This window comes from Tauraco erythrolophus, chromosome 11 (genome assembly GCF_009769465.1).
Source record: "Tauraco erythrolophus isolate bTauEry1 chromosome 11, bTauEry1.pri, whole genome shotgun sequence".
Lineage (NCBI taxonomy): Eukaryota > Metazoa > Chordata > Aves > Musophagiformes > Musophagidae > Tauraco > Tauraco erythrolophus.
Genome location: NC_141475.1, coordinates 6,913,158 through 6,938,071, shown reverse-complemented (window position 1 = coordinate 6,938,071; position 24,914 = coordinate 6,913,158). Strand labels below are relative to the sequence as shown.

General features: G+C 36.0%; 1 protein-coding gene across 2 annotated transcripts in view; it reads left to right on the top strand.

The window, feature by feature from the left end:
• Positions 1-4,917: 4,917 nt before the first annotated feature.
• The window catches only part of PIK3CB (phosphatidylinositol-4,5-bisphosphate 3-kinase catalytic subunit beta), a 42,630-nt gene continuing 22,633 nt past the window's right edge, over positions 4,918-24,914 (top strand). For both annotated transcript variants that reach the window (XM_009982859.2, XM_086618209.1), the window contains exons 1-10: positions 4,918-5,070; positions 7,909-8,134; positions 9,761-9,984; positions 12,697-12,879; positions 13,144-13,314; positions 14,208-14,285; positions 17,978-18,229; positions 18,758-18,854; positions 19,744-19,874; positions 23,269-23,322. In XM_009982859.2, the coding sequence (XP_009981161.1) occupies positions 4,918-5,070; positions 7,909-8,134; positions 9,761-9,984; positions 12,697-12,879; positions 13,144-13,314; positions 14,208-14,285; positions 17,978-18,229; positions 18,758-18,854; positions 19,744-19,874; positions 23,269-23,322 (1,569 nt within the window). The remainder of the gene's footprint in view (positions 5,071-7,908; positions 8,135-9,760; positions 9,985-12,696; positions 12,880-13,143; positions 13,315-14,207; positions 14,286-17,977; positions 18,230-18,757; positions 18,855-19,743; positions 19,875-23,268; positions 23,323-24,914) is intronic.

Genomic DNA, 24,914 nt, shown 5'->3' with positions numbered 1-24,914 from the left:
CTTTCATTCTTCTCCTTTCAGAGGCTCTGGCAGTCTTCGTATCCTTCTGTGAGTTGATTCAACCAGATAATGTGAAAGAAAATTACTCATTGATTCTACCTGGATGATAAGCTGAAATGGTTTGTAAGGAGATGTGACTAGTGCTGAAGCAGGTGCAAGGCAGGGGAACAGAACTGGGCATCTCAGAAGAGGGGGAGCAGAAGGGAGGATGCAGGCATTCCCCTCTAGCTGTTGATGAGCCTGGCGTTTATCACACAGCTTCACTTGGAGTTCGTTATGAAAACCATATTATGGCACAGTGTGGACAGTTATAACCTAGATGTTGACAGCTTGTTGTGATAGTTGTTCCACTCCAGTCTTAATGCTTGGTGCACATCTGTATCAGATGTGCAGATTCATAGACAGAAGAATCGCAGGCCATTGTCTTAGTTTGAGAAATCTTGTTGTAGGGCTTCTTGTTTGTGTATGTTAAATAAGTAAATACAAAGATGAGTGTTAAATTTTCTTTCTCTTTTTCTTGTTCTGCAGATGTTCTACTAATCTGTTTCATTTCTTTCTATTAGTCAAAGCAGTTCTTTAAAAACTTCTGGTGTAATTAAATACAAATTGGACAGTTTTGTGACTAAGAGTGTATGTATATATATACACATATACGAATCTGTAATGTGTAAGTCAAGAGTATAGAGAAAATTTACACAGGAAGGTTTGAATGATGTCTGTCAATACTGCCTGCTTGTGACTTAGAAGAGCATTTAGCATGGGACTTTGCTGCAAATAAATTCAGATAATCATTGATTAGATACTTGAGTAGTCAAGATGAACTGCTTTTTTAATTACTGCCTTCTTTTGTGTGAGAAGTTGTTTTTACTGTGACAGTAGGCAAGAATAGCTATGAGGTTAACAGCCTGAAATAGCTTTTTATTATTATTTTGATTGTTATTTTTTTCCTTTAGCTGGAAGTTGCTTAAAATGTCTCTGGTGTTATTGCTGCCAATCCGGATGGCTTTCTGCCTTTGTTTCAGTTACTAGATGTGATGTTGTTAGTCACTAGTGCTGCCACACATTCTACAGTTTGGCCCATGACTCATTCTCACAGCCATCTTATGTTGGCAACTGATGTTATTCGCAGTATAAATAACTGACCCCTGTGATGTCAGCTACTGGTGGAAACTGGGTGCTGACTGTAAAGACACTAACTTATTTCCTTGAGGAGGAAGGAAATAGTAAGTAAGTGACTAAAAGCAAGAATAGCTTCCCAGCATGCTGAGATTGGTGTGATGATTGCTCTTCCCTTTTTGCTTGAAAACGGAAATGGAATTGTAAAAGATTCTGATGTCTGTGTTGGAAGTTGGTCATTATAAACAAGTGTCTTACAAGAACTTTACAACTCTGTGCGTTGTGCTGTCTAGGTTACAGGGTATGTGACAGCATTTTTAAGCCTTTGCTTCTTTGAACATTTTAAACTCTTGTTGATGCACTTAAGTGCTTTCAAAAATTGCATGCGTTGTGGAAAAACATCTGAAAGAGGATGAAAATAGAAAAGATCTTATGCTGAACTAAACCAGAAATTATGAACAAAATAACTACATAGAACAGATTAATGTTTTCTTTGCTGCTGTACCTGTTAAAGTAGTGCTTTATAATGATGATACCACTTTATTTTATTATGATGACCACAAAAAATAACTGAAAAGACACTGTGTGTGCGTCCAAGTATGAGAAATCTTTAGTTTTAGATAATTCACATGATTTTTCTGTGACTACTATTGTCAGTTACAACAAAATTACAGCCAAGATTTTATGGGTAGAAGTAGCTGGATGAAGGAAAATAAATAATATTCCGTTTAAAAAGTACCTTGTTAAAGATGCATTGATTGGTAATGAGGAACTACATGTTTTGCTAGATTTTTTGGGTAGATGGTGTATTATTCTAATAGCGTAGTCTCTGTTGCATGATGGGGTTAAATTTCCTTTTTTTCCTGTAGACAATTTAAGAGATCACACTCTGTTAAACTTTCCACACCCATTGAGTGAAGGGATGAATTTGTAAATATCTGGTAATTAAGATAAAATGTTTTCATACCTGGTTTGTTATTGTCACCAGGTCTACACCCTCACCTTTTTGTTTTGATTCAATCTGGTGAGTATAGTGCATTTTTTTGAGGAATGAGGACCTGATGGAGATAAAGCATTATTTGATAATGATGATAATAGGAGCTCCCTGATTGTGGCTTCTATTGAGGAAAAATATTTTTCCTTTTGTATTTATGCTTTCTGAAAGTTAGAGATTTTTTGCTACTATATTTTTATCTAGTACAAATAAAATACTAAGTGATCCACATATTTAGTGTGGTAGCAAGATGTGTTGGCAGCAGTCATGCTTATGTGGGTCCTCACAACTTGCTCAGGCTGAATGGAAAGGTTTTGAAATGACTTGGGTCTCATTGTTCAGTGTATTTACATGGCAGTTAGAGGTTGTCTCGTGTCTAAGGCAGCTGTGAACTAACAAGCTGATAGTAGCACGGCTGCGGTACCAAATGGCTGCTTTGAGTATTGAGCTGGGCTCTGTGGGGATTTAGGACTTGATATTCCACTGGTCACAGTTACGCTTTAGGAGATTTTGGCTCTTCTTAGCCAACTCTCTTTCTCTGCTGCAGATTTTTATCTCCTGCATTTTTCCCAATGTTAGATGAGCAATTGTATGTATTTATGGTAACTGGTGGGGTAGAAACCAGTACTGAGGAATGAGGCAGAGAGGGACTGTGAATATTTTAAAGCGGTGAATTAAATGGTACTATTCATTTAACAATGATGAGCAGTAAAAGTCAGCACTGAGCAGGCCTTTGTAATATGTACAAAATATTAATAGCTTGTTTGTCAATAAAAAGTTACGCTTCTGTAGTAGTTGATTTTTGTGCTGCTGGCATATTCTGTTCTCCATTGTAGGCACGTTCAGCTTTCCTCTGTGCTTGCTTATTTATTTATTTCATTGCAAGCTGTCTGTAGCAAGCGAGACTTTCTGAAGTACCACTTCTGCATTTCTGTTGCCAGTGAAGGACGGTGATGCATATGACAATGAATTGTTTGATTTAAAAGCGTAATGATTTTAAAGAGGTGACTTTCTGTGAAATAGAAATATCAAACAAATTGAACTAGCTATAAATGAAGTGGTAACTCCTGCATATTGTAAAGTTTGGATTTAGTAGCTGGTGGAGTGACTTCTCCCAAACTGAGCTGTTTTATAAAAAAAAAAAAGATAAACTGGAAAGGGAGGGAAACAAAACACCTTTGTTATGATGTAGTTGGTCTCCTGGAGTTTTGAGGCAGGTTCAACTATAATATGTTACAAAAAGATTCCTGTTTGCTTGTTTTGGGGAAAAATAGTAATAAAATGCTTTGGAATTGAAAAGCTGTATTCATAAATGCTTATACGTTTGGAAAGTTTGCACAGCATGACAATAATCTGTAATTCAATGGCACGACCAATTGAAGCAATTTTCTTCTGTATCTAGGCATCCTTTTGTATGTTTAGCATCTGTAGAAAGGATTACCTTTTGGTAATGGATTGTGCCTAGTGTCTTAACAAACCAGAAGATTTTGTGTGTCAAAACAGACTTTTCAGCAACGTAGTTGTTAGTAGCGACTGGATTTCAGAAGGCTATTGCACTTATTTTATTTTTTTTTTTTTTCATTTGCTGATGTGCTTGTTTGAACCTGCTCTGTGATGTATAAAGAAGAGCAGCCCCGTGTATTGGTTACATCCTGCCTTTTGTGCTGGTGCTGTAATAGGGGAAATACCTTCAGTTAAGCAGAACAGTCCTGATTTCAGAGCAGGAAAGGGATCTAGATGAGAAGGGAAGGAGTGATAAAAGTAGTGGAAAGCTCTAATAGTAGAGGAGTTGCACATTCTGGCTTTTTTTTTTTTTTTTGACAAATGGTGATTTCCCACAGCTCGAGATGTCCAACCAAGAATTAGAAAGGCGTAGGGATAACTTATAAAGCACTTCTCCAATGAAGACAATAGTGTTTTGCAACACTTCCCATCCCTTTGTCAACTGAAGAGCATTGTCTGTATGAAGAGGAAGGTAAATACTTCAGTGAGTAGTGACTGAAGGGAAACTAGAGAGTAGTAATCAAAAGTTAAGACTTGGAAGATCAGAGAAACTAGTGGTAGCATTAAGAGTAAATAAAAATGTGAAGGACAAGTAATGAGGAAACCAGTGTAGCGAGCTGCAGTACATCTCACAAAGGGTTTCCTTCCACCCTGCAGTGGATGTAGTTTACACGGTGGGTTGAATTCATAGAAGATGATCTTTCTCTAAGAGTGAAAGCAAATTGAGGTAAATTTCTTTAGAAGAAAATGTCACTTTCTAACAGAGGTGAAGATTATTTTCCTGCTATTAATACAGACTTTCAAGTTTAATATGTCACTCTGGCCAGATTTGTGGACAGCTAATAGAAAATGTGCAAGAACAAAATTAGGAAATTTATCATGTGTTTTTGTATTAAACAGTGCCATGCTTCATTCATGAAGTTTGCTTTGATTGTATTTTATGCAGATAAATAGTTTTAGAGAAATTCTAAAATTAATTTCTAACTTTGTTTTAGCTAACCTCTAATTAGTTATTTTTTTCTCTTATTACTTTGTCTTAATTATATAAACAACTCAATAATAGTGCTTTACCAGACAAGTGCTTTTATTATACTAAGTGGAATTAATGAGTAAAACTATGCTTATGTGTTTGCAATACTGGCATTTGAGACCCCAGACTTGCAAGCTGAGCTGTACAAGCAGGCTTATGTAAACTTTCCAAAGGCTTTAAAATGTGTATCTAATTATAGAAGGTTAAGTATACTGAATTTTATTTTTTTTCTCCCCCTAAGGCCATGTGGTTATGATATTATTGAGATTCCATAATGCCTCCTGCCGTGACAGACAGCCTTGACATCTGGGCAGTGGATTCACAGATTGGTACTGATGGCTCAATATCTGTGGATTTCCTCTTGCCCACTGGAATCTACATCAATCTGGATGTCCCTCGAGATGCCACCATATCCCATATTAAACAGGTAATACCAAATGGTCAATTAACTTTAAAGTTAACTTTTATTTGGAATGAGTGCTGTTTCTGATTTTTATATGCCTTTTGGCAAACCAAGTAATGAATTTTAGTAGGCATAAACAATAAGGAATTGAAGGTACGTGCGTAGCAGGTTGATTAATCAAGATGTATGCGTGTCTCAGGGTTTAGAATGTTTTTGGGCAGATGTCAAGGTTCAAAGAGATTACTTCTTGCTAATGGTTACCCTTCAGCAGAGACTATTCTCGTAGCTCTATATTAATACTGTATTGCTGCATCTGGTACATGGATTTAACATTTCTCTGATCAGTGTGCAAACAGGAGATGCTGTGTCTAATTTGATTTTTAATATAGAAGTCAGAGATTGTGCTCCTGCTTCTCTTGATTGACACCAAAGATGCTTTAAAAAACTATATATGCCATTTCTTAAAGGTTGTGCACAAGTGCCTTGTTAGGGCATCACTTAAAAAGGGAGGGAATACTCCTCAAATCAAAGGAAGAGGAGCATGGAAGGAAATGACCTCAGATCTTAAAAAAATAATCTACTGACCTTTCATAAGATAATGGCATGGGAGGGCATTCAGACAAGTTACTGTGGAATTAGGTAGTGGGTGAATTACAGCACCAAGTAATATGCTCCTTAAGCATAATAACTTTCTAAAATAAAATAAAGTAGTGTGATATCTCATTCCATTGCATTGCCTGTTAAGTACGTACATTGTTTTTCATTCCTGTTCAGTCCATTCCTGCTCAGTCTGACAGTATTCACTTGTTTATAGGAATTATTTTCTTAGTATCAGTAGTAGCTTCATACAATCTCTGTACTCCTAATCTGAAGCTTTCTAGACACGTCTGGATTTTTTTCTAATGGAGCGAACCACTTAATATTGTAGAAGAAACAAGAGCGCCACTAGAAATTGAAGTGATCTGAGAATTAAGTTTTGTGCTATACTAAAATACTTGAAATAATTCTGAGTAGAAAAATGTCATTGTTTTAGTAAAAGGGTAAGCTGGCAACTACAGGGTAGGATAATTGAATAGCTGATAGTGATTTCAACTGATAAAACATTTAAAAAACAAGTGTGTAAGTGACAACAATAAGGGACTTGAACTAAGCTGTCTGATTTTCTTGATGGTTGTGACACAGTGAAACTTAACATGCTATAAACAGGTACTGTTGATATTTAGCTGTTTTTCAAAGAAAAGGAATGTTGGTCATAACTACAGAGATCTTTCCTGGAAATCACTGTCTGTGAAAACAAACCAATAATAAAGACTTCGGGGCATACTGGATTAGTAGCTTTACTCCCACCACATTGCTGTGACACGCCCTAAGTTGTGGACCCTTGGATGTATAAACAGAGGACTTGAGAGCAAATATAAGGAGTTTATCTTGTATGTGAAACTGTTAAGATTAAAATAAGAGAAAAGAAGAAAAGTAGCTAATTATTTGAAGGATGAAGAATTTTTCATTTCTGTAGACTTTGTATTTCTACCAGGCCAGTGCTTGAGTGATCGCAAATGGCTGCTGTCAGTGGAAGTCAGTTTCAGGGACTTCATGGCTTTTTAAATTTTGAAGTCATTAAGAGATATATTAAGTACCAGTAGCTCAAAAATTGAAGTTAGGCAAATCAGGAGGAAAAAAATAAGGTATAGATTTGTAATCAATGTAATTAGGTATTGGAGAACAACACAGAGGCAGTAGTAGATTGAGTCTTTTGATACATTTGGAAGTTGGAGATTTTGCTCTATACCGAAGGTAGTTGTCAGATTCAGCTCTCACTCAGCTAGGCAAAAGACACATTTTTGGAAAAACTTCTGGAAGGCAGAAGTCCTTGTACAAATTATGATATATATGCAGTTATGTTCAGTTCAGCTTCAGTTGTTTGAGAAGTGTTTTTTGCCATCGCATTATCGATCCTGCAGTTCCTGCATCAAAGTAAGTTTCAGAAACAAATCCATAAAATGTAAACTTTAAAAATTAGGACAAAAATATTATCACAGATAAAAGTTTGAATAGTATTTAGGTTGGGAGAGCTCTTTTTACTTTTGATCAGAAAAATCAAAATTTTTGATTTCTGCTAAGGTTTTGATATATTTTATGTATTTGATGCATTGGTGTTACTTAAGGTGTAATGTGCTACTGAAGTATTCAGTTCAGTAAAGCATTATTTAGTGTTCTGTGAGCGACTTGCGTGTCTTTAGTGGCCTGCCAGTAATTTACAAATAAATTCACTTTAAGCCTCTCCAGACAACAGGGAATATTTTATTCACGAATTAGTTCCATAGTGGGAACTTCTTGTCTATGTAGTACTGTAATTACTGGAAAAAGAAAGTATAAATATGTCTTGAGGGAGAAGGATTTTGATAGGAGCCTATAGGAACAGAGGAGAATAGTGACAGTTTGCTGGTTGGTGTCAAGAACATCTGCCTCCAAAATCAGTGCTTTGTAACTGTACTGACAGATGTGGTCCTGCAACTTTACTGCAGATCAGACTGTAGTGGGTCAATCCCAGGACAAGTGTCAGGATGAGGGTTAATGCTGCCCTTCTCTCATCACTTCATAGTACTTGTCCCTGTGTGCTTTTTAGCTCTGCGATATTTATACACACAATTTGCTGCGTAAAAATAACCCCAAGATAGAGACTACAAACAAGACCAGGTAAATATATAATGATATATAGAGATAAAAATGAACTAAGTTAGCAAACATGTTACTCTTATGTTCTTTTGGGAACATAAAAGGAAATTCACATTGCCTTCAGTGCCATAATATATGTCCATGCTTTCTAGTTTCGCTTCATTTATTTATTTATTTTCTTTGCAGCTGTTATGGAAGCAGGCACATGCCTATCCACTCTTTCATCTCCTCCTGGAGATTGACTCTTACATGTTCTCATGCGTGAATCAGACTGCTGTACATGAAGAATTAGAGGATGAAACACGGAGACTTTGTGATGTTAGACCCTTTCTTCCTGTCCTTAAACTAGTGACAAGGAATTGTGATCCAGGAGAAAAGTTGGATTCCAAAATAGGTGTCCTTATAGGCAAAGGTAATTACATTTAATTTTTTTTTTTTTTTTTAATGAGGGCAGACTTTGTTTTGTATGAGTCTTAATTCGACAGGTAACAGTGTGGAAAAAAAAAATTAAAAATAATTAAAAATTAAGTATTTTCCCGATATAATTTTCCTTTCTCAGACTAATACTGATGTATTGTAAAAGAATTTAAGTACTCAAACTGAAACATTTGAAAGTTGTTGAAAGCTACTTTCTCTTGCATTTCAGCGATGCATTGTATTATGACATCAATCAAGAGCAAATTTTATTTTACTAGATGAGGGAAAAATCTATAATACTATTACTAAGTGAAGGAGAGCATAATCCCTGGAAGAGTTCTCATAAATAGCCTAATAGCAAACTAGATGCACAGAAGGAACTAGAAATTATTATGGTTTTGTTAGACATGATTTTTGAGTTGGTTAACAAATGATTCTTGGTTTTGCTCTCAGTTGTGACACTGATTTTCAGCGAACAATGGAAAGCTATTTTTGAAAGTTTCACAGTAACTTGTTCATGATGTTATTTCAGAATTTTCACCTTTTAAATCTACTCTGCTTGGTTATACAATCAAAATTGACAGGGTCGTGTGAGGTCATAGCTCTTGTTTTAAAACAATGAACCATTGTTAGCTCTTTTATAAAGACTGCAGGTTTTGTTTAGATTTCAGCAGTACACTGTCTGCCTATTTGTTAAAACTGACAATGGGAACAGTTAGCCAGTTTAACCATTCAGACATATTCTGACAGATTCTGAAAGACTGACATTCTTTGATTGAATATTTTACTTATAGCTGCGCGAGATCCTTCCTTATGCAGCCTCTATTCTGTACCTTAGTGGAAAAAATGTGTTCCTGTCTAAGCTTCTAAACTTAGTGTTTTGTTCTCAAAAGTTCTTCATTGCTTTGTGTAATTTGGACACTATCCTCCAAAGTTCAGGAGAAAAGAAAGAAACAAATACTTGCAGGCCCTATACTTCCTGAAGTACCTAAGAATCACAGCTGTGTGGACTCTCTACTGTGTGTTCTCTCTTTGCATATTTTGGAAAAGGAAATTTACTGGTCTTGGTTTGGTTGAAATTTCAGTCCTGTCATTTTGACTTTAGTACAAGATTTTAGTTATAAGGAAAATTCAAGAATTAATTAATCTACTATCCTTCTTTTTTGACTTTTGATTAAAATTTAAAAGGTGATGTCATATTTCTGTGGTATTGAAAAAAAAAAAATCGTTTGCAAACACTTGTTCCCCACTGGGGTCTTTATGATGCGTTTGCTGTGCTTTCTTTGCATTTGCTCTTGTGAGGATAGACTTTCCAAACTATCTTGAACTCAGGGTGAGGCAGGCTTTTCCATTCAATAGTACCTAAGAGAGGCATTGGTTCTTGCTGTTTAAACTAAACTCTCATGCCAGGTTGCATGGGAATTGTAACTTTGGAAGTCCACTGATGTACAGGACAGCATAGAACCCGACTCACTTTTGAGCACCCATTTTGGATGGGATGTCTGGAGAAAACCACTTATGTAACGTTAACTTAAAGATAATAGAAGTTTGAGTGGGATGGTAAATAGATGGGTGGTATTTGTACAGGTATGCATCCTTTTGTTTGCTTGAATTCTTTCAGGTCTCCATGAGTTCGATGCCTTACAAGACCCTGAAGTGAATGACTTCCGAGCTAAAATGAGGAGAATCAGTGAGGAAAAGATTCAGTCACTTGTGGGCCTCTCCTGGATGGACTGGTTAAAGCACACTTACCCACCAGAACAGGAACCTGTTATCCCAGAGAGCTTCCAAGATAAGCTCTATAGTGGAAATCTTGTAGTGGCTGTTCATTTTGATAACTGCCAGGTAGGCTGGTTGTTCATCAAGTTTCATGTACTGTTCTTGATCCGGATCTGATTTAGCATGTGATTGATCAAGGATGTAAATGAAATAGAATACTAACATTATGGTGTTTGCTTTAAAATGCAAATTCCTTCACCAGGGTCCTTGACTCTTGAAAGCAAGTGAGGATGCGAACCTGCAGTTGTGAACTGAACTCCTAAAGGCAAATTACGGTTCTACTTCTAAAGTCAAAATGTACAACTTATGTATTCTATATTATTCCACTTTAATTTAAAGGTAAAACATAATTTAAAGTTGTCAGGACTCTTTTTGGCCAACTATTACTTTGTTGCTTCACTAGCGTTCAATTTTAGGTTCAGGGGAATTGGGAGGTGCCATATTCAACAGACTTCTTTTTGTGTGTGATTCATTGTTGAATGTGTTTGGGGTTCATCTGCTAATTAGGTTGAGCAATACATTTTGAAAAAAAGAGGAATTAGTATTCCATATGCAGGACAAACATATAGACAAATAAAATACTAGCTGAGACTTAAGGTTACCTTTTTGTTTCAGCTAACAAATCCATAGCTTATTTTAAAAATAAAAACCCCTTTAATTTCCACCTAAGATGATTTAGCTTCAGGTTTTTTGATGTTGAGGTTGCTATGATTCTGCTTGAGTCCAGTATTCCCATTATTCATTTTTGCACTGGGTTCTTTTGGATAACAGCGAGGGATCAGCTTTGGAAACCTTAAAATCTCACAAGTGCGTAAATATGTCAGGCTGTATTTGGTGTCCATTTTGACCCAGGGACTAGATACTGATTGCCTAATGATTCAGCTGATTTTATTTACAAAACTGTATTATTTCCAATTCTGTCTTTTTTAACAACAACAACAACAAAAAAATCCAAAATGATAAAGTCATAACTGACTCTGGAAACACTAAATGCAGAGGTGAATGCTAAATTTGGTCACCAGTAACACTAGCTGATTTTGGATACATAGGTGTTTTTATGACAAAATCTTTTTACAGTCCTCTTTGACCGTAGAGATCTTACAGTTCTTCAGGAGTGAGAATATCTGTATTTGTCAGCTTTTGATTAAAATATTGTGCACATATATGCATATGACAACAGGACAAAAGCAGTGCAAAAGTTGATGCTAGTGCAGAATGTATTTGCCTGCCACTGTAATAGCTTAGGCTGCTGACATTTCAAATGTTTCGAATGCTTCTGCTGCCAATTCTGACCTTCAAAGCTAATAACAGTTCCAATCTGAGCTGCTTTTTAGAGCAGTAGACCCTGTTCCAGACTTTACTACTTGTACCAAGTGCCAGAATCATCTCAGGAGAATTAAATAGGAGGGTATGGGGACTGTTGCGTCCTTTCAGTAGGAATGCTGCAAGATTGAGAGGAAGGAATATTGAAATACTTTTTGCCTGGAATATGTGGGTGAGCTGTAAAAGCTACCTGATTATCTCTGGAGCAAGAGAAAGAGACTGATCCCTGTTTCTGTGACATACGTGTGAAGACCTACAATTTGAAGGTAAGGCAGCTGTCATAGAGCACCAGCTTCCTGGGAAGAAAAAGTGTCATTCCCTGTCTACCCACTACCAGTTGTGATAGAAGAAGAATGCCTTCACTGTTTGGCAGCTTTCTGAAAGGGTGAAGCTGTTGTGAACCATGCAGAAACTGAGAAAATACAGAATTAATTTTGCCTGACTTTACAGAGTTAGATTTTTCCATTAGGGCAGCTTGACTTCTACTGGTAAACTTCCATATAAATAAAGCACAAGTCAAAAGAATGTAAGCCAGACAACTCTTTACATTTGTTAATAACTGCTTTTAGAAAGCTTACATCTTCAGGAATATGTGTGTGTAAATAAAAACAAAATCAAAACAAAAAAATCAGAGCTCGCTGAATCAGCCTTTGCAAATAAGCGTGTGCAGAGCGTAATGTGGTAGATTAAGGGAGATGAAAGATTTCACAGAAGACCTTTTACATTAGGAATCTAACCCTTTTTTAAAAAAAAAAAAATCTAAAAAAGAAATTAACGTCTCACCTTTACCTTTTTAGAATGCATCAAAATTAGAGATCCTCTTGAAACATGTAGATAGCCTCTAAAGGTTGGATTAAAAATTTTCTTTGAAAATGCAGTCTTTCCATGTTGTGTTCAGAATGCTACAGGTATTGACTGCTACCCCTCTTTTCTAGACTCCTCCAAATAAGATGGGTGTTTTTGTACATAAATCACGTTAACAAATTCTTCTGCTTTATTTCTTGGAGCTTTCATTTTCTTCTGAGTACAGTGGTACCTAGAAAGAGGATAATTTGCTAGTGGCCAGAAAGAAGAAAAATTAACATATCTAGTGCTGCTAAATACCTTGGCATGTATGCATGATTTCTTGTCTCCCTCATTCACATTCCAAAATACAAGCTTCTAGATCAACGTCCTGATCTAGAAGTCTTTAAATAACTGCTGAATCAATTAGGTGAAGTTCTGTGTTCTTAAAGGTACTTCTGATACTAGAAGTTTGGGAATTGACCATTTTGCAGAGCTGGCTATTGCTCTGGTGCACTGAGGATGTAGACATTAACTGCAAGTGTTAAAATAGGCTGGTTTTTAACAGTTATAAGTATTTCTGCCTATTTTGTTGTGTGCGTTACGATTTAAGCCTTGTATGTTTGACTATGACAAGTTTGATGTTCAGTATTCCGGTTTGTGTTTTGTTAGGATGTATTTAGTTTTCAGGTGTCTCCTAACATGAATCCCATCAAGCTGAATGAGCTGGCAATCCGAAAACGTTTGACTATCCATGGAAGAGAAGATGAGGAAGTTGATCCTGCTGACTATGTGCTACAAGTTAGCGGAAGGCTAGAGTATGTTTTTGGTGATCACCCATTAATTCAGTTTCAGGTACATAAAAAGCTCTTTGGAACTTACTGTAACAGTTTTCTGGTGCCTTGGACAAAATTTGACCTTACTTCCCATGTCACTGAATGGTCAGCTATACTGAACAGTAATACGCTTCCTCCTCCTGTTTGCAGTCCTCTCCTATTGTAAAATACATGTGCACTGTTTCCTTTGTATCTTTGAAGAATGTTGTTTGTTTCTTTTGTTTGAAAGTTGCCGTAGAAATCATCTGCTAGCTGATAACAACTGTTTTCCATGGGCTTTTAGTATATACGCAACTGTGTGATGAACAGGACTCTTCCTCAGCTGACTCTGGTTGAGTGTTGCACCATAAAGAAAATGTGCGAGCAGGAGATGATTGCCATAGAAGCTGCCATAAACCGCAAATCATCCAACCTTCCTCTTCCTCTGCCACCCAAAAAAACAAGAACAATAACTGTAAGTTGATATGGATAGTATCTGATACTCAAAAGGAACAGTGACTTGTGGAATATAAATCACAATGCCTAGGATTTGTGCTACTACTGCTGGTTTTCAGCGTAGGTCACTTGGGTCTACTCGGAGCCTCCTATTGCTTGTGAGAAGGTTTGTATCAGAAATAGCAGACCTTGAGGCTTTTTGGAAACTTACCTTCCCTTGCTTCACCCATCCTCCTTCTCCCCTTATGGTCTCCTTTCCATTGCTATTGATTCTACTTTTAATCAATACCCGGAAGAGTGGATAATAATCTGTAACCAGCAACTGAAGAAATTATTGCAGAGAACCTGGATTCTCCAAAGCTTCAACACAATGTGAAGGCTCCACTAGCTTGGGCGGTAGTGGTCTCTGATCTGTTGTATTAGCCCAGGTATCTTGCATGGTGTTGCCACTAAAATGATGGCAACTTTTGCCATAATAGATACATCTAACTTTTCTTTTCATATTCTGCTTCCTTTATTGCTTATAACTTAGGGCTTTACAGCCCAGTTATAATGTGCGTACTGTCAGTCTGAGAAATGTGGTCAGACTTTGCTCTATTACACGCTCTATATATTCAGAATGAACAGTAAATTTGAAGGATTATTCTGAATTGTCAGCAAGTAGTTCTCAACGTGTGTTCTCACACCCACCCCCCCTTTCAAATGAGTGTTTTCTAACTTTTTTCTCTTTAGAGCATCTTGTATGCTCTTGATAACAAGTTTATTTTTTAAGATTTCAAATTTATATTTTAAAAAAGTGCATCTTTTTTCGTTAATATTGATGACTTTTGCTTAAAATGCTTAGCTTATAAAATAGGTCTCAATACGTTACATTGATTAAGAATTAACCTATATCTTTGTTTTCCTTCTCAGAGTGTATGGGATATTTCCAACCCTTTCAAGATTATTCTGTTAAAGGGTAATAAACTAAATACAGAAGAAACTGCCAAAGTAAGTAACTATGCCTAGTACCAGAAGACATTCTGTTTGTTTTAATGATTTTCGGTGCTAAGCAAACTTCAAATCATACAGATTCCAGTTCAGCAAAGATGTAAGCATTGTTAGATATTCCCAGTTATATTGGTAGTATTGTTGCTTTATTGTCTGAAGTTGAATATGTGCATCAGAATATTATCAATAATCATGGACAGTATGACATCAATGTTCATATGGTACTTGATGGTTTTCTTTTCCAAGGTAGTGTCTGTAAAGTACTGATACTGGTGTGAAGTAAGCGTATTCAAACTACACTGTCATAAACATTTGACAAACAGAAGTAGATTAAATATTAAACATTTGTCAATGGAACATGAGGTAGTAGTCCAGAATATACTCTGTGTGTGTCTAAGCATGGACTGCATGCTTTTATACAATCTGTCTTTTATTTTCTAAACATGCCTAACACACAAAAAGCTGTAGTATCACTTGCTGTAAAAATGTACATGACTGGGCTACTGACTGTTTTGCAGACCACAAGTGTTAACACATGGGAATTTATTGCACAACTTCTTTAAGGCCTTACAAGACACTTGCCTGTGAGGTAGAACAACATTTATTTCCTTTGTGTTGTTTGTCAATCAATAAATTGTATAGCCAGTCACATAAATTAGGAAGAAATTCAATTAACCATTGAGGTTTGCTATTCTGATGATTTATTCAGGATACTCTGCTTTTTTTTTCTTCCAAAACTATTGTTACAACCTCTTTGTATATTAGCAATAATTACACTTTGCTACATAGCTAAATGAGCCATGGTTACAATTTTACTACCTGAGACACTGACATGGATGTCTGCAAAAACAGATGTTTCCCGTTTCTTTCTCTAAACTATTATTTAACTAGTTGTAATATTTTCTTAACGCTACGTTCTGTAGACTCTTTAAGTTTTTAAAAGAAAAGGGACTGGAAAAGAGAAGTTGGATTCCAGAAGCAACATAGCTATCAGATTGTGTTGATTTTTTTGGTGGTGTTTCATACTTGCAAAAGTGAGTTTTAGTTAATTTCAGTATGCTTTCAGAGGAAAAGGAAAATACATTGATTTTAAGCTTGAGGAGAAACAGGTAAAATTGACAATTCTTTGATGCTGGTGCCTATGGACACTATGTAAATGTTATTTAGTATTTCGAATGCTTTTTAGTCTTGAAAACTTCAAAGTCCTGTAGTTACCCAAGAACAAGAATGCGTGTAGTAACCTTGCAAGCTTGTGCACGTTTCTCTGCATTGTCTGTCTACGCTGTTATGGAATTGTCACTATTGAGAATGTATTTGTTTCCTAGTCCTGATCCTAAAAGATGTTTAATTCGCTGCCATTGTTCTTTCAGTTTCATTGTGCTTTGGACCAAGCCAATATTGATCCATTTTTGCTGAAACCACCAACAGGGTTCATAAACGCAGTGTTTGTAGTGGCAGACAAAACATTTGTCAGATAGCTAGTACTCCACTTGTGTGATCTGGATTGAGTGTTTTCTCGTAGAGCACAAGTGATTTCATTCAGCTGTCTAACACCCAATTTTCCAAATACCTGGTGTTTGAGATTGCTTTTCTTTTTGTCTTGCTCTCTGGCTGCACCATCGGTACATACAGTTTCATTAGTAAGATGGGAGTAGCCGAATGAAAATACTAAAATTAGGATCCAATCCTTCACATTAATTCTGTGGTTTCCAATCCTGTTAGAACTAGTCGAAAGGCAAGCAAAATAGCAATGTATTCCAACAATACAATGCTTTGTTACTATCAAATTTTACTTGATCACTTATGCTTTTGATATTAATAAAGAAAAGTCAGGGAAGCGTGGTGGCATATAAAGTTATAATATCAGACGATAGCAAGTCAAAGACCAATATTCAAAATTATGCAAATGTGAATTTAACCCCCTAGGTTTAAAAAAGACCCACCAGGCAGATTTTAGAATATTTACTGCTGCTGCTGTTAAAGCAAAAGCAGAAACTAGATATAATCATGTTTCCATAAGATATCCTTATATCAGCAAAGGAACTTGATAATAAATTCACTTGAACATACAGTGAATCTCCAAATGAATTAATAAAGGACCATCTGGTGAATTGTTTCAAGAAGGTTATGAACCAACCGATTTTAATCAGTTTTCTGACATCAGCCACAGTATTTCCTTTTGGAAGTATGTAAGGCTGCAATGTTTAATTACAGAGAATGAAAAAACTCCTGTAAATGTGATCAATGAGAATTTTGATTGCATATATGTGCATATGCATATATTGTTACCTATAGGTATGCATACACACATGTATTCTGTGTACATTTAGATTTCCTGAAGTAAGATTACGTTGGTGTGATCTGTTTAATGGATGTTCATGTTGCTGTTGTTAACTCAGTGACTCGCAGTGGCGAAGCTGTGCGTGCCAAAAATAGGTAATAGTGGGTGTTGTGAGTATTTCTGGGACTCAAGTGAATGTAGTTTTCTAAACCGAACTCTTTCTTGCAGTGATTGTTTGTAAGCTTGGAAATAAAATTGGGATTGTATATGTGTTAAGTCCAACAAGTCAGTTTAATAATGGATGTTCTTATGGCACCTGTATCAAGGAGGAGTGTAACTTAAGGAATGTAGCTTAAATGGAATATTGGAAAGGTTTTTTGAGGCACATAGGGACTATGAAACATCAGTTCACCTTTTACTCATTTCACTTTCACACTGAGAACTTCTGTTTGGTGTTGACCAAAGGATTACGTTTGTGGTTTTTTCCTCTCTGCCTCTTTCTCTCCCTCTCTCTCAAGAATTTGACATATTTCTATTTCTCTCTTTTTTGTTTGCTCAGGCAACAAAAATAAAGACCTCCTTGTAATTCTTGTAGAAACTATCCCAAGATGATGGATACTGGGAAACATGCAGTTTTCTGTGTACATGTTATTAGACAGAAATGAGCCACATCTTAGCATTGACCTGTGGTGTCTTCAATTCTACTGCCAATAACTCCAGCTTCTTTCTTTTCTTGCCCTTATCCTTTCCTGTTCTTTATTTTTATCATTCAGGCTAGCTGATTTTGATGGTTTCTGGGTGCTAAAGACAAAACAGAATTCCTGGGAATTATGTACATTGTTATTATTATTAGAGGTGATTTCTGATGTCAGGGTCAGCAGTGTTTCCTCTGTACATTTTTATAAAGAGATTAAGTGAAAAATGAATTTTTTCTTAAGCTGAAAAAACCCGAAACTTTTCTCAATTAGAGGCACAAATCGGTTCTGCTTGGAGATTTGAATTTGTATTCAGAAGATTAGTCTTAGCTTTTCATTCTACTTAGTGTTTGTTTCCTCCTGTTTTCTGTGTTAGGCTTGTTAAATTAGAAGCATATGTATATCCAAATACTGTATTTGTTACTACAAATGAGTTGTTATTGTTAGCCATATGTGATAACATAAGTGATTTAGTACTGAAAAAATTGATAGCCAACATTATTTAAAAATATATATTTTGATTTGACCAGGAACATGAATAGCAAAATAAAAATAATTTGTTCTCAAGAATTGATTCATTTAAAATCCTCAACATTAGTATTTCTTTTAAGATAGAAATGTTGATAAAATGCATATATGTGTGTTCTGTATAATATTCTATGCAGAATTCTGTAGGTTCCATGGCAAGCTTAACATTCCTCATTTCTTTATTGCAGGTTCATGTTAGAGCTGGTCTTTTCCATGGTACAGAGCTCCTTTGTAAAACTATTGTAAGCACAGAAATATCTGGGAGAAGTGACCACGTTTGGAATGAAGTACTAGAGTTTGAAATAAATGTCTGCGATCTACCAAGAATGGCAAGGCTCTGCTTTGCAGTTTATGCTGTGATGGATAAGATGAAAACTAAAAAGTCAACCAAGGCAATGAATCCTTCCAAATACCAAACTATTAGAAAAGCAGGAAAAGTGGTAATTATTTCATTTGTGGTTTTTGAGCGTACCTGTGAATCATATTGAAATGTGCATTCAGAAATCTGTCATTGTCCTCACTTCAGTGTTCAAGAATTCAAAATGAAAAAAAAAATTCAAAAGAGCATATGTATAAAGAATTGCAAAAAAACTTTTCGTACTTCTCAGACACTAAAAAAGGCATGAAAATTTTGGTTGTAAGCCAGTTGGCAAATGATTGTGTAAAGAATTGTATTTTCAAAAGTCAATGTTATTCTATACTCTAGATGAGTTGTGATTGGGAAAAGATCAAAAATTAGCATCTAGGCTCGCATTCGGAGAAATCTCTATTTTTACATTGGCAAATTAAGTTTTACTGTCCTCAGTGGTACTGGAGTAAAACTCTGCATGTGTTGAACTGCTTTTCTGAAGAAGATCACCATTTTTAAAAAACCCAGCTGTCTCAGGTTTACTTATGTTGTAGTGCTTGCTGCATAGGAATGTTCACTGACATCTCAGTTTCCATGTAAAAATTCTTTCCTTTAACAGCATTATCCTGTAGCCTGGGTAAATACCATGGTATTTGATTATAAAGGACAATTGAAGAATGGAGAACTGGTACTGCACAGCTGGTCATCATTTCCTGGTAAAGTTTAGCTTTGAAGATTTGGATTTTAAATACTTATAATACTAAAGAAGAGTAGCATTGAATAGTAGAATATTTACTGTATGCATGTCCAATTCTCCTGGCATAATCTCTTTGCTACTTGTATTTTTTGTGTGGATAAATGTGTAACATCTTAATCTCGTTCCTGAAAGTATTGTGTATCAGGAAGGAGGAAGGGCAAGAGTCTGCTTGGAAATAGTATTCTGAAAATTTATCTGTTATGGAAGGAAAATCACATAAAAATAGATACATGTTAATATCTTGTGTTACCTGTTTTTAAGATGCAGTTTGTTTCATTTGGTTCCCTGGGCTGTGAATCCTAAACTGAATAGATAAGTTATATTGTATGTGACAATGTTTGCATCAGTGTGAATTAAAAAGATATTCTAAGTTTTCCTTCCCCGACATTAGATTAATTAGTAATGGTGTCTGAAATCTCCATGTCACTCTTCCTTCTATCTTGAGAAGCCCTGTATCAGCTTGGCCGTAGCACTGAAAGAAATCTGGCTTAAAACTCTCTCCTTTTTTTCATACTCTTTGATATAGAGGCAGTGGTTGTACTGATTTACAGAAGCTGCAGGTCTTACTGGAATTTGGTTCAGTGTAGGGATATCTCAGCTTCCCTTGACTGTTATGTTTATATTGGAAAGAGAAGATCAGTTTCTCCTTGGGTGATAATCCAACATTTGTGAATGTGGGACACATGGGTAGTTTATGCAGTACATTGTACTAAAAGTGCTGTGCAGCAAAACATGTTTCTGTCCGTTGTGTACAGTAAGCGATTTCTCACGGCGTCTTTGCCTTTCAGATTTTTTAATTTTAGTGCATGCCTGGCCGCTAATATTAATTGTTCTGTCTAATGTTTCAGATGAACTTGAAGAAATGTTGAATCCAATGGGAACCGTCCAGACTAACCCTTACACTGAAAATGCAACAGCTTTGCATGTTAGATTTCAAGACTATTCAAAGCAGCCTATTAATTACCCTCCCTTTGATAAGGTAAGGTATGACATAGAGACTGCCTTTAAGTTAACATACCACAGTTTTAAAAAAACTTGTGCTGCATGAGAGTGCCAGTGCTTTGACTTCAGGGTCTTCAAATAGTGTTTTGAAAACATATACTTTTAAAAATACCCTGTACGTAATCCCTTGAGAGTCAGAAGCGTAATCAGTTTCAAATATCAGTGATCTTACAAAAAGCTAAACTCATCTGCCGTTCTGGAAACGCGAGCTGTGCTTACCTGTGATGTATGAAGGCCTATTAATTCTTTGTACGAATTATGTTACCCACTCTTCACGACACTTCTTTCCTCTGTGAGCTGAAATTTTTTTAAGGATAAATAGACTCTTAATACTGTGTGAAAAGGGATTTCTAAAGGCCTACTCTTGAACTAAGTCCACTTAAGTTGCGTTGCAGTTTTCTACAGGTATGGATAAGAATGTCCGTCTAGAAAGGAAGTGTAATGTTTGGAATACACATGGTAATGTCTGTAGTGTGAATGTTAGATAGCAAGTTGTTCACAAACCAGCAAATAAAGGTAAGTCCAGGAAACAAGTAATAAAATAAGTGTTAAAACAGACAGCTAATGATGCATTGAAAAAACAAGGTTTAACTCATACATACATCAGTCTGAATTTTCTTTTTGAGAAAGTTAGTAAACACTTAGAGAAAACTGCCTTTTTTGGAGTTATATGGCTTTTTTTGAGGATTTTTCACTTTTGTGGGGCATGAACAAACAGACAGAAACTACTAAGCTTTATCAGCTTGATCAAAGAGGGATTTGAGGTTTAAGGTTCATCAAAATTTAATCAAATAACAAGACAGGGAGGTTTTGTTTTGATTTTGGGTTGTGTGGTGGTGGTTTTTTCCCTTTCTTGGCGCAGTACTCATTCTTGTATTAAAACAGCATTGGAAGTACCTTAAAAGTTAAGCCAATACTAATTACCTTCTTAATTGTGGTTGACCAGTTTAGTCTTCATACTGGATATATTTTAGTCAGTTTTGTTATGGATTTATTTGCAATGCCTGAAGTTTTTTGCTCATTACACTGTATGTATTTCATTTCATTTCTAAAAGGAAAAAAACAACCCCTACTTTTATGTGCGTATTACAGACATGTTATGTAAAAGTATGTTTCCTAAGTAATTGCATGTTTGTTTGAGCTCTGTTGTTCCCTTTCTTTGTACCTGCGATACCAAGTTTTCAGTATGTTAATATGCTGGAGTGAATACAGACAAAATGGTTTACTGAGCAAGTTACCTGATGTATTGACTTTAAGGTAGTGTCTGGTGGTCTTCACTATCCCTTGTAACTTTTGTTTGGCTGCTGGCTTCTTCCGTTTTGGGGCTTTGCTGCCGCCTTGTACTGTACCTGGGAAATCCTGCATATCAGACAGAGGAAAATCCCAGAGCATTTTCATAAAGTGATTGCGAAGCTGGTAATGAAACATTCATTGAAAGCATTTAACATTGAGGAAATATGGGTTTTTTTTAGCAGTTCTTACTTTTGTCCCTGTAATTTTTGCTACTTTAAGTTCCCTAGAGTTAAGAAGCTTTTGCAGTATCACTGGGAAAATTAGAGCTCTAAACTCTTTGATAATTCATTCCGTTTCTCTGGGAAAGAGTAAGGTACCTGGTCTCTCAGAGATTCTCTTGGTGAAGGTCCTGTTGAGTATGGAGTAACATTGTAGCTGCTTGAATTATATCAGCAGAGAATCTGTTTTTCAAAATTGTCTAGATGAGACTTGCTTGGTGTGTGGCTGCTTCTCATTTTCCCAGTGTTGTTGCTTGTTTCTGCCAAGAAAACAGAGAATTGGATGCCAAATCTTTATTTTAAGAAACATGATGTGCAAAAATAGATGAATCTTTTCAATCATAGCGTCAATCCACTTGCAGTGAACAGCTGTTTGGGGCTGATTGAGCAGAAGTGCCTTTCCAGTGATGAGAAAACTTGTCTGATGCAGGAGCCATATATTGGGCTGGTTAATGGTCAGTGCTGCTGACACACTGAGGGACTCGTAGTTCAGTTGAACAAAGCTGGACTTGCAGAAACTGAGTTCATTTGCAAACAGAGTAACTCTAAAAAGCATGGAGAGGCAAACATTAAACATAGAATTAGGACATTATGTTTTTGTTTATGCATATTTTCACGCATAATATGTAAACAAGCTTGCTAGCCAAGTAGCAGATGTAATTCTCTGCATTTCATACAGAGAAAGAAATGAAATAAGTTAGTGTAGGTTTTTAAGGATTTTAGCTGCTGGGTATTTATGCTCCGATTATTGTGGTCTTTTGCTGTTTCTCATACTGCCTGAGTGAAGACAATGTAGGTCTTACTGAATCTGTGTCTGGGAGTGGTGGTGTATTCCTGGGTGATGGTAGGTGCAGACCTCTAAGGGAAAGGAGATGGTGTAGTTCCTCAGACTTCTTTCTTAATTGATACTTCGTTTTATTAATTGTTCCTCAAAGCAGCAGAATCTAACAGCTGTAGCTATACCTACGTGACCAGTTCAGCTAGCCTAATTAGCTCAGGCAGTCACCATTCTAATACATCTCTGTTGGTTGCAGTAGTGTGCAGAATATAGTTTGAAGAACAGTAGTTACGTCTGTACTTAACTGCCCATCATTATTTATTACCCGTACTTCAAAACTGAGAGTTTGCAAAAGGCAATAAAGGAAGAAAGGGGCAAGAGTAACTTGGAGCTGAGCTGGTGAAATGTTTCTTTGCTGTTAACAAAAGTAGCAGTCCTTGTGCCTGAGGGTTGCTGTGTACTAACTGGTGCTGAGTGCTTGTTGGTGGAATATTCGCTTTATCGTTAAATGAATTAATGTTGCTACCTGCTTGTTCATGACGTTACACAAGGGAAGATCCCAGATTTAGAGAAGCAAGTGGCAATGCTAAGTGAGATCATATGGGTGATCTGAGAGGATGGTGAAAGGGCTAAGTTTGGGGATTCATACTGAAATAGAGGGCTAGAAGGGTGGATCTGTGAGATAAACAGGTATGACTCATGGAAGCAGTGCTCTCAAAAACAGCAGAAGTAGAGATGAAAAGCAAAGGATAGTTTAGTGTTGAAGGATTGGTTTCTTGTACTGAAACTTAATGAGGAAATGCAAATAGAAACAGAAAACAAGACACTATAGGGAAGACTGTTTAGCCCAGGAATGATGAAGAAGAAAATGGAGGTAATTATGAGCACTTCTATTCCTGATCTCCATAGTCCTGCAGATTATAAAAGGCACACAGCACAGAAGTCCGTGTTATACCACTGTATATATATACAAAATAATATCTAAAAGATAGCAATGTTTCCTTACCTGCTTCGTTTCTATATTGTTCTTCCTGTGCAGATTTGTTTTTCAAGCTAATGTATTTAAAAACATCTTTTTGCAGATACTTGAAAAGGCCGCTGAGATTGCAAGAAGCAGTGACAATGCTGCAATGACGGTAAGCATCTGCTGAAGACTATTTTAAAATTAATTTCCTGGTTTTTTGTTTTGTTTTGTTTTTATCTGCTACATCTATCTAGAAATCAATAAGTCAGCTGCTCAGATAACGACAGTTCTACTGTCTCTGTTTTCTTAAGTAACTCACTTTGGTTGAACTGCCTTAAAATTCAGGTAACATCCATTTTTCCAGTATATTTTGGATTTCTTGACTGTTTTTTTATCAAAAAGCACAATTGCTTTACATACTCTATGGATTTGGAACACAGCTAAGATTTACGTTAGATATGGATCTGGAAAACCTTCCCAGATTGCCTAAAATATTGCTGGAAAGTTGCTCAAGTATGATGATTTGCTGTCAAATGTTTCCAAATAAGCTCTCTTAAAAATGATCATTGATCTATTAAGAAGATGTTTCTTAAATATAATGATTGTATGCTCTGCTTGAAGAATTGGATAGTTCTAACTTTAGGAAAAAGTTTGAAAACATCACCAAAATCTGAAGGCATTTTGTTTGTATTATATACAAAATACAGAAGATTGCAGTTTAAGATGGTGAAAGCACAGTCGGATCAACAGTAATAACAACTGCATTTTATATAAGAATAAAGCAGTTTATGGAAAAATATGCCAGTTACAAATAACATGTTCCTAAAGTGCTTGGGAAAGGTGAAAACTTTCTGCTACTTTGAGTGCAAACAACTTGGTGTACAAATAATTGGAAATCTTAAATAGCAGCATGCCAACTTGACAGTATTGTAGTTTTTAATTAGAAAGATGAACATTTTCGGAGACAGGAATCGCCTTGTTGTCAAGACTGTTTACTTATTTTGATACAGAAAGAGTACGTACTTAATGAAACAAGCATTGCAATTCAGCTAGCTTTTAATAGTCTATTCACTCCTAAGGATTTTATACTTAAGTAAATATTTTCATGTAAAAATATATGTAAAAATATCACCTAAAACATTTTAGCACAGTATGAGGCTCAGGCACTTATCATTTCTAGGAGCTAAACTTATTTTCTCTATGCAGTCAGAAACCTGTGCAGAATGTTATTTGATGAGAGCTGTTTGTTTCTGTTATCAATCCTAATTGATTTTGCCTACTGTTTCTTCTGAACTTCCCTTTGGTTTTGGTTTTATTTATTTGTTTATTTATTTTATTTTCCATTAATGTAAAGACCTTTGCCCTACCTCTTAGTTATGTAGAAATTTCTTCAGCTTTGTGACAATGAAGTTGGCTTCGGTATTTAAAGCTTGCCATACTGATTTTCAAAATACGTATTGAAACTAATTTATTCCCTTCAACTGCTACCTCCTTAGCCAGAAGCAGCAGTTTCTTTTGTCTACCATTCATTTATGGAATGCTTTTTTTGCCAGTATACTTGCTTTAATTTCTGCACATGCACATAAGGGCATGGCTGGGGACAGAAGCTGCTAACTGAGCCAGTGCAAAGATTCACTCATACAAACTGATTTACAGAATTTGGTACTAATGTTAATGTTTCAGAGGTATAAAATGAAGCAAAATGTCTGGAAAAGACAAGATAGGATTAGAAGACAAAAAAATACATATTAGTATGCTTAGCAA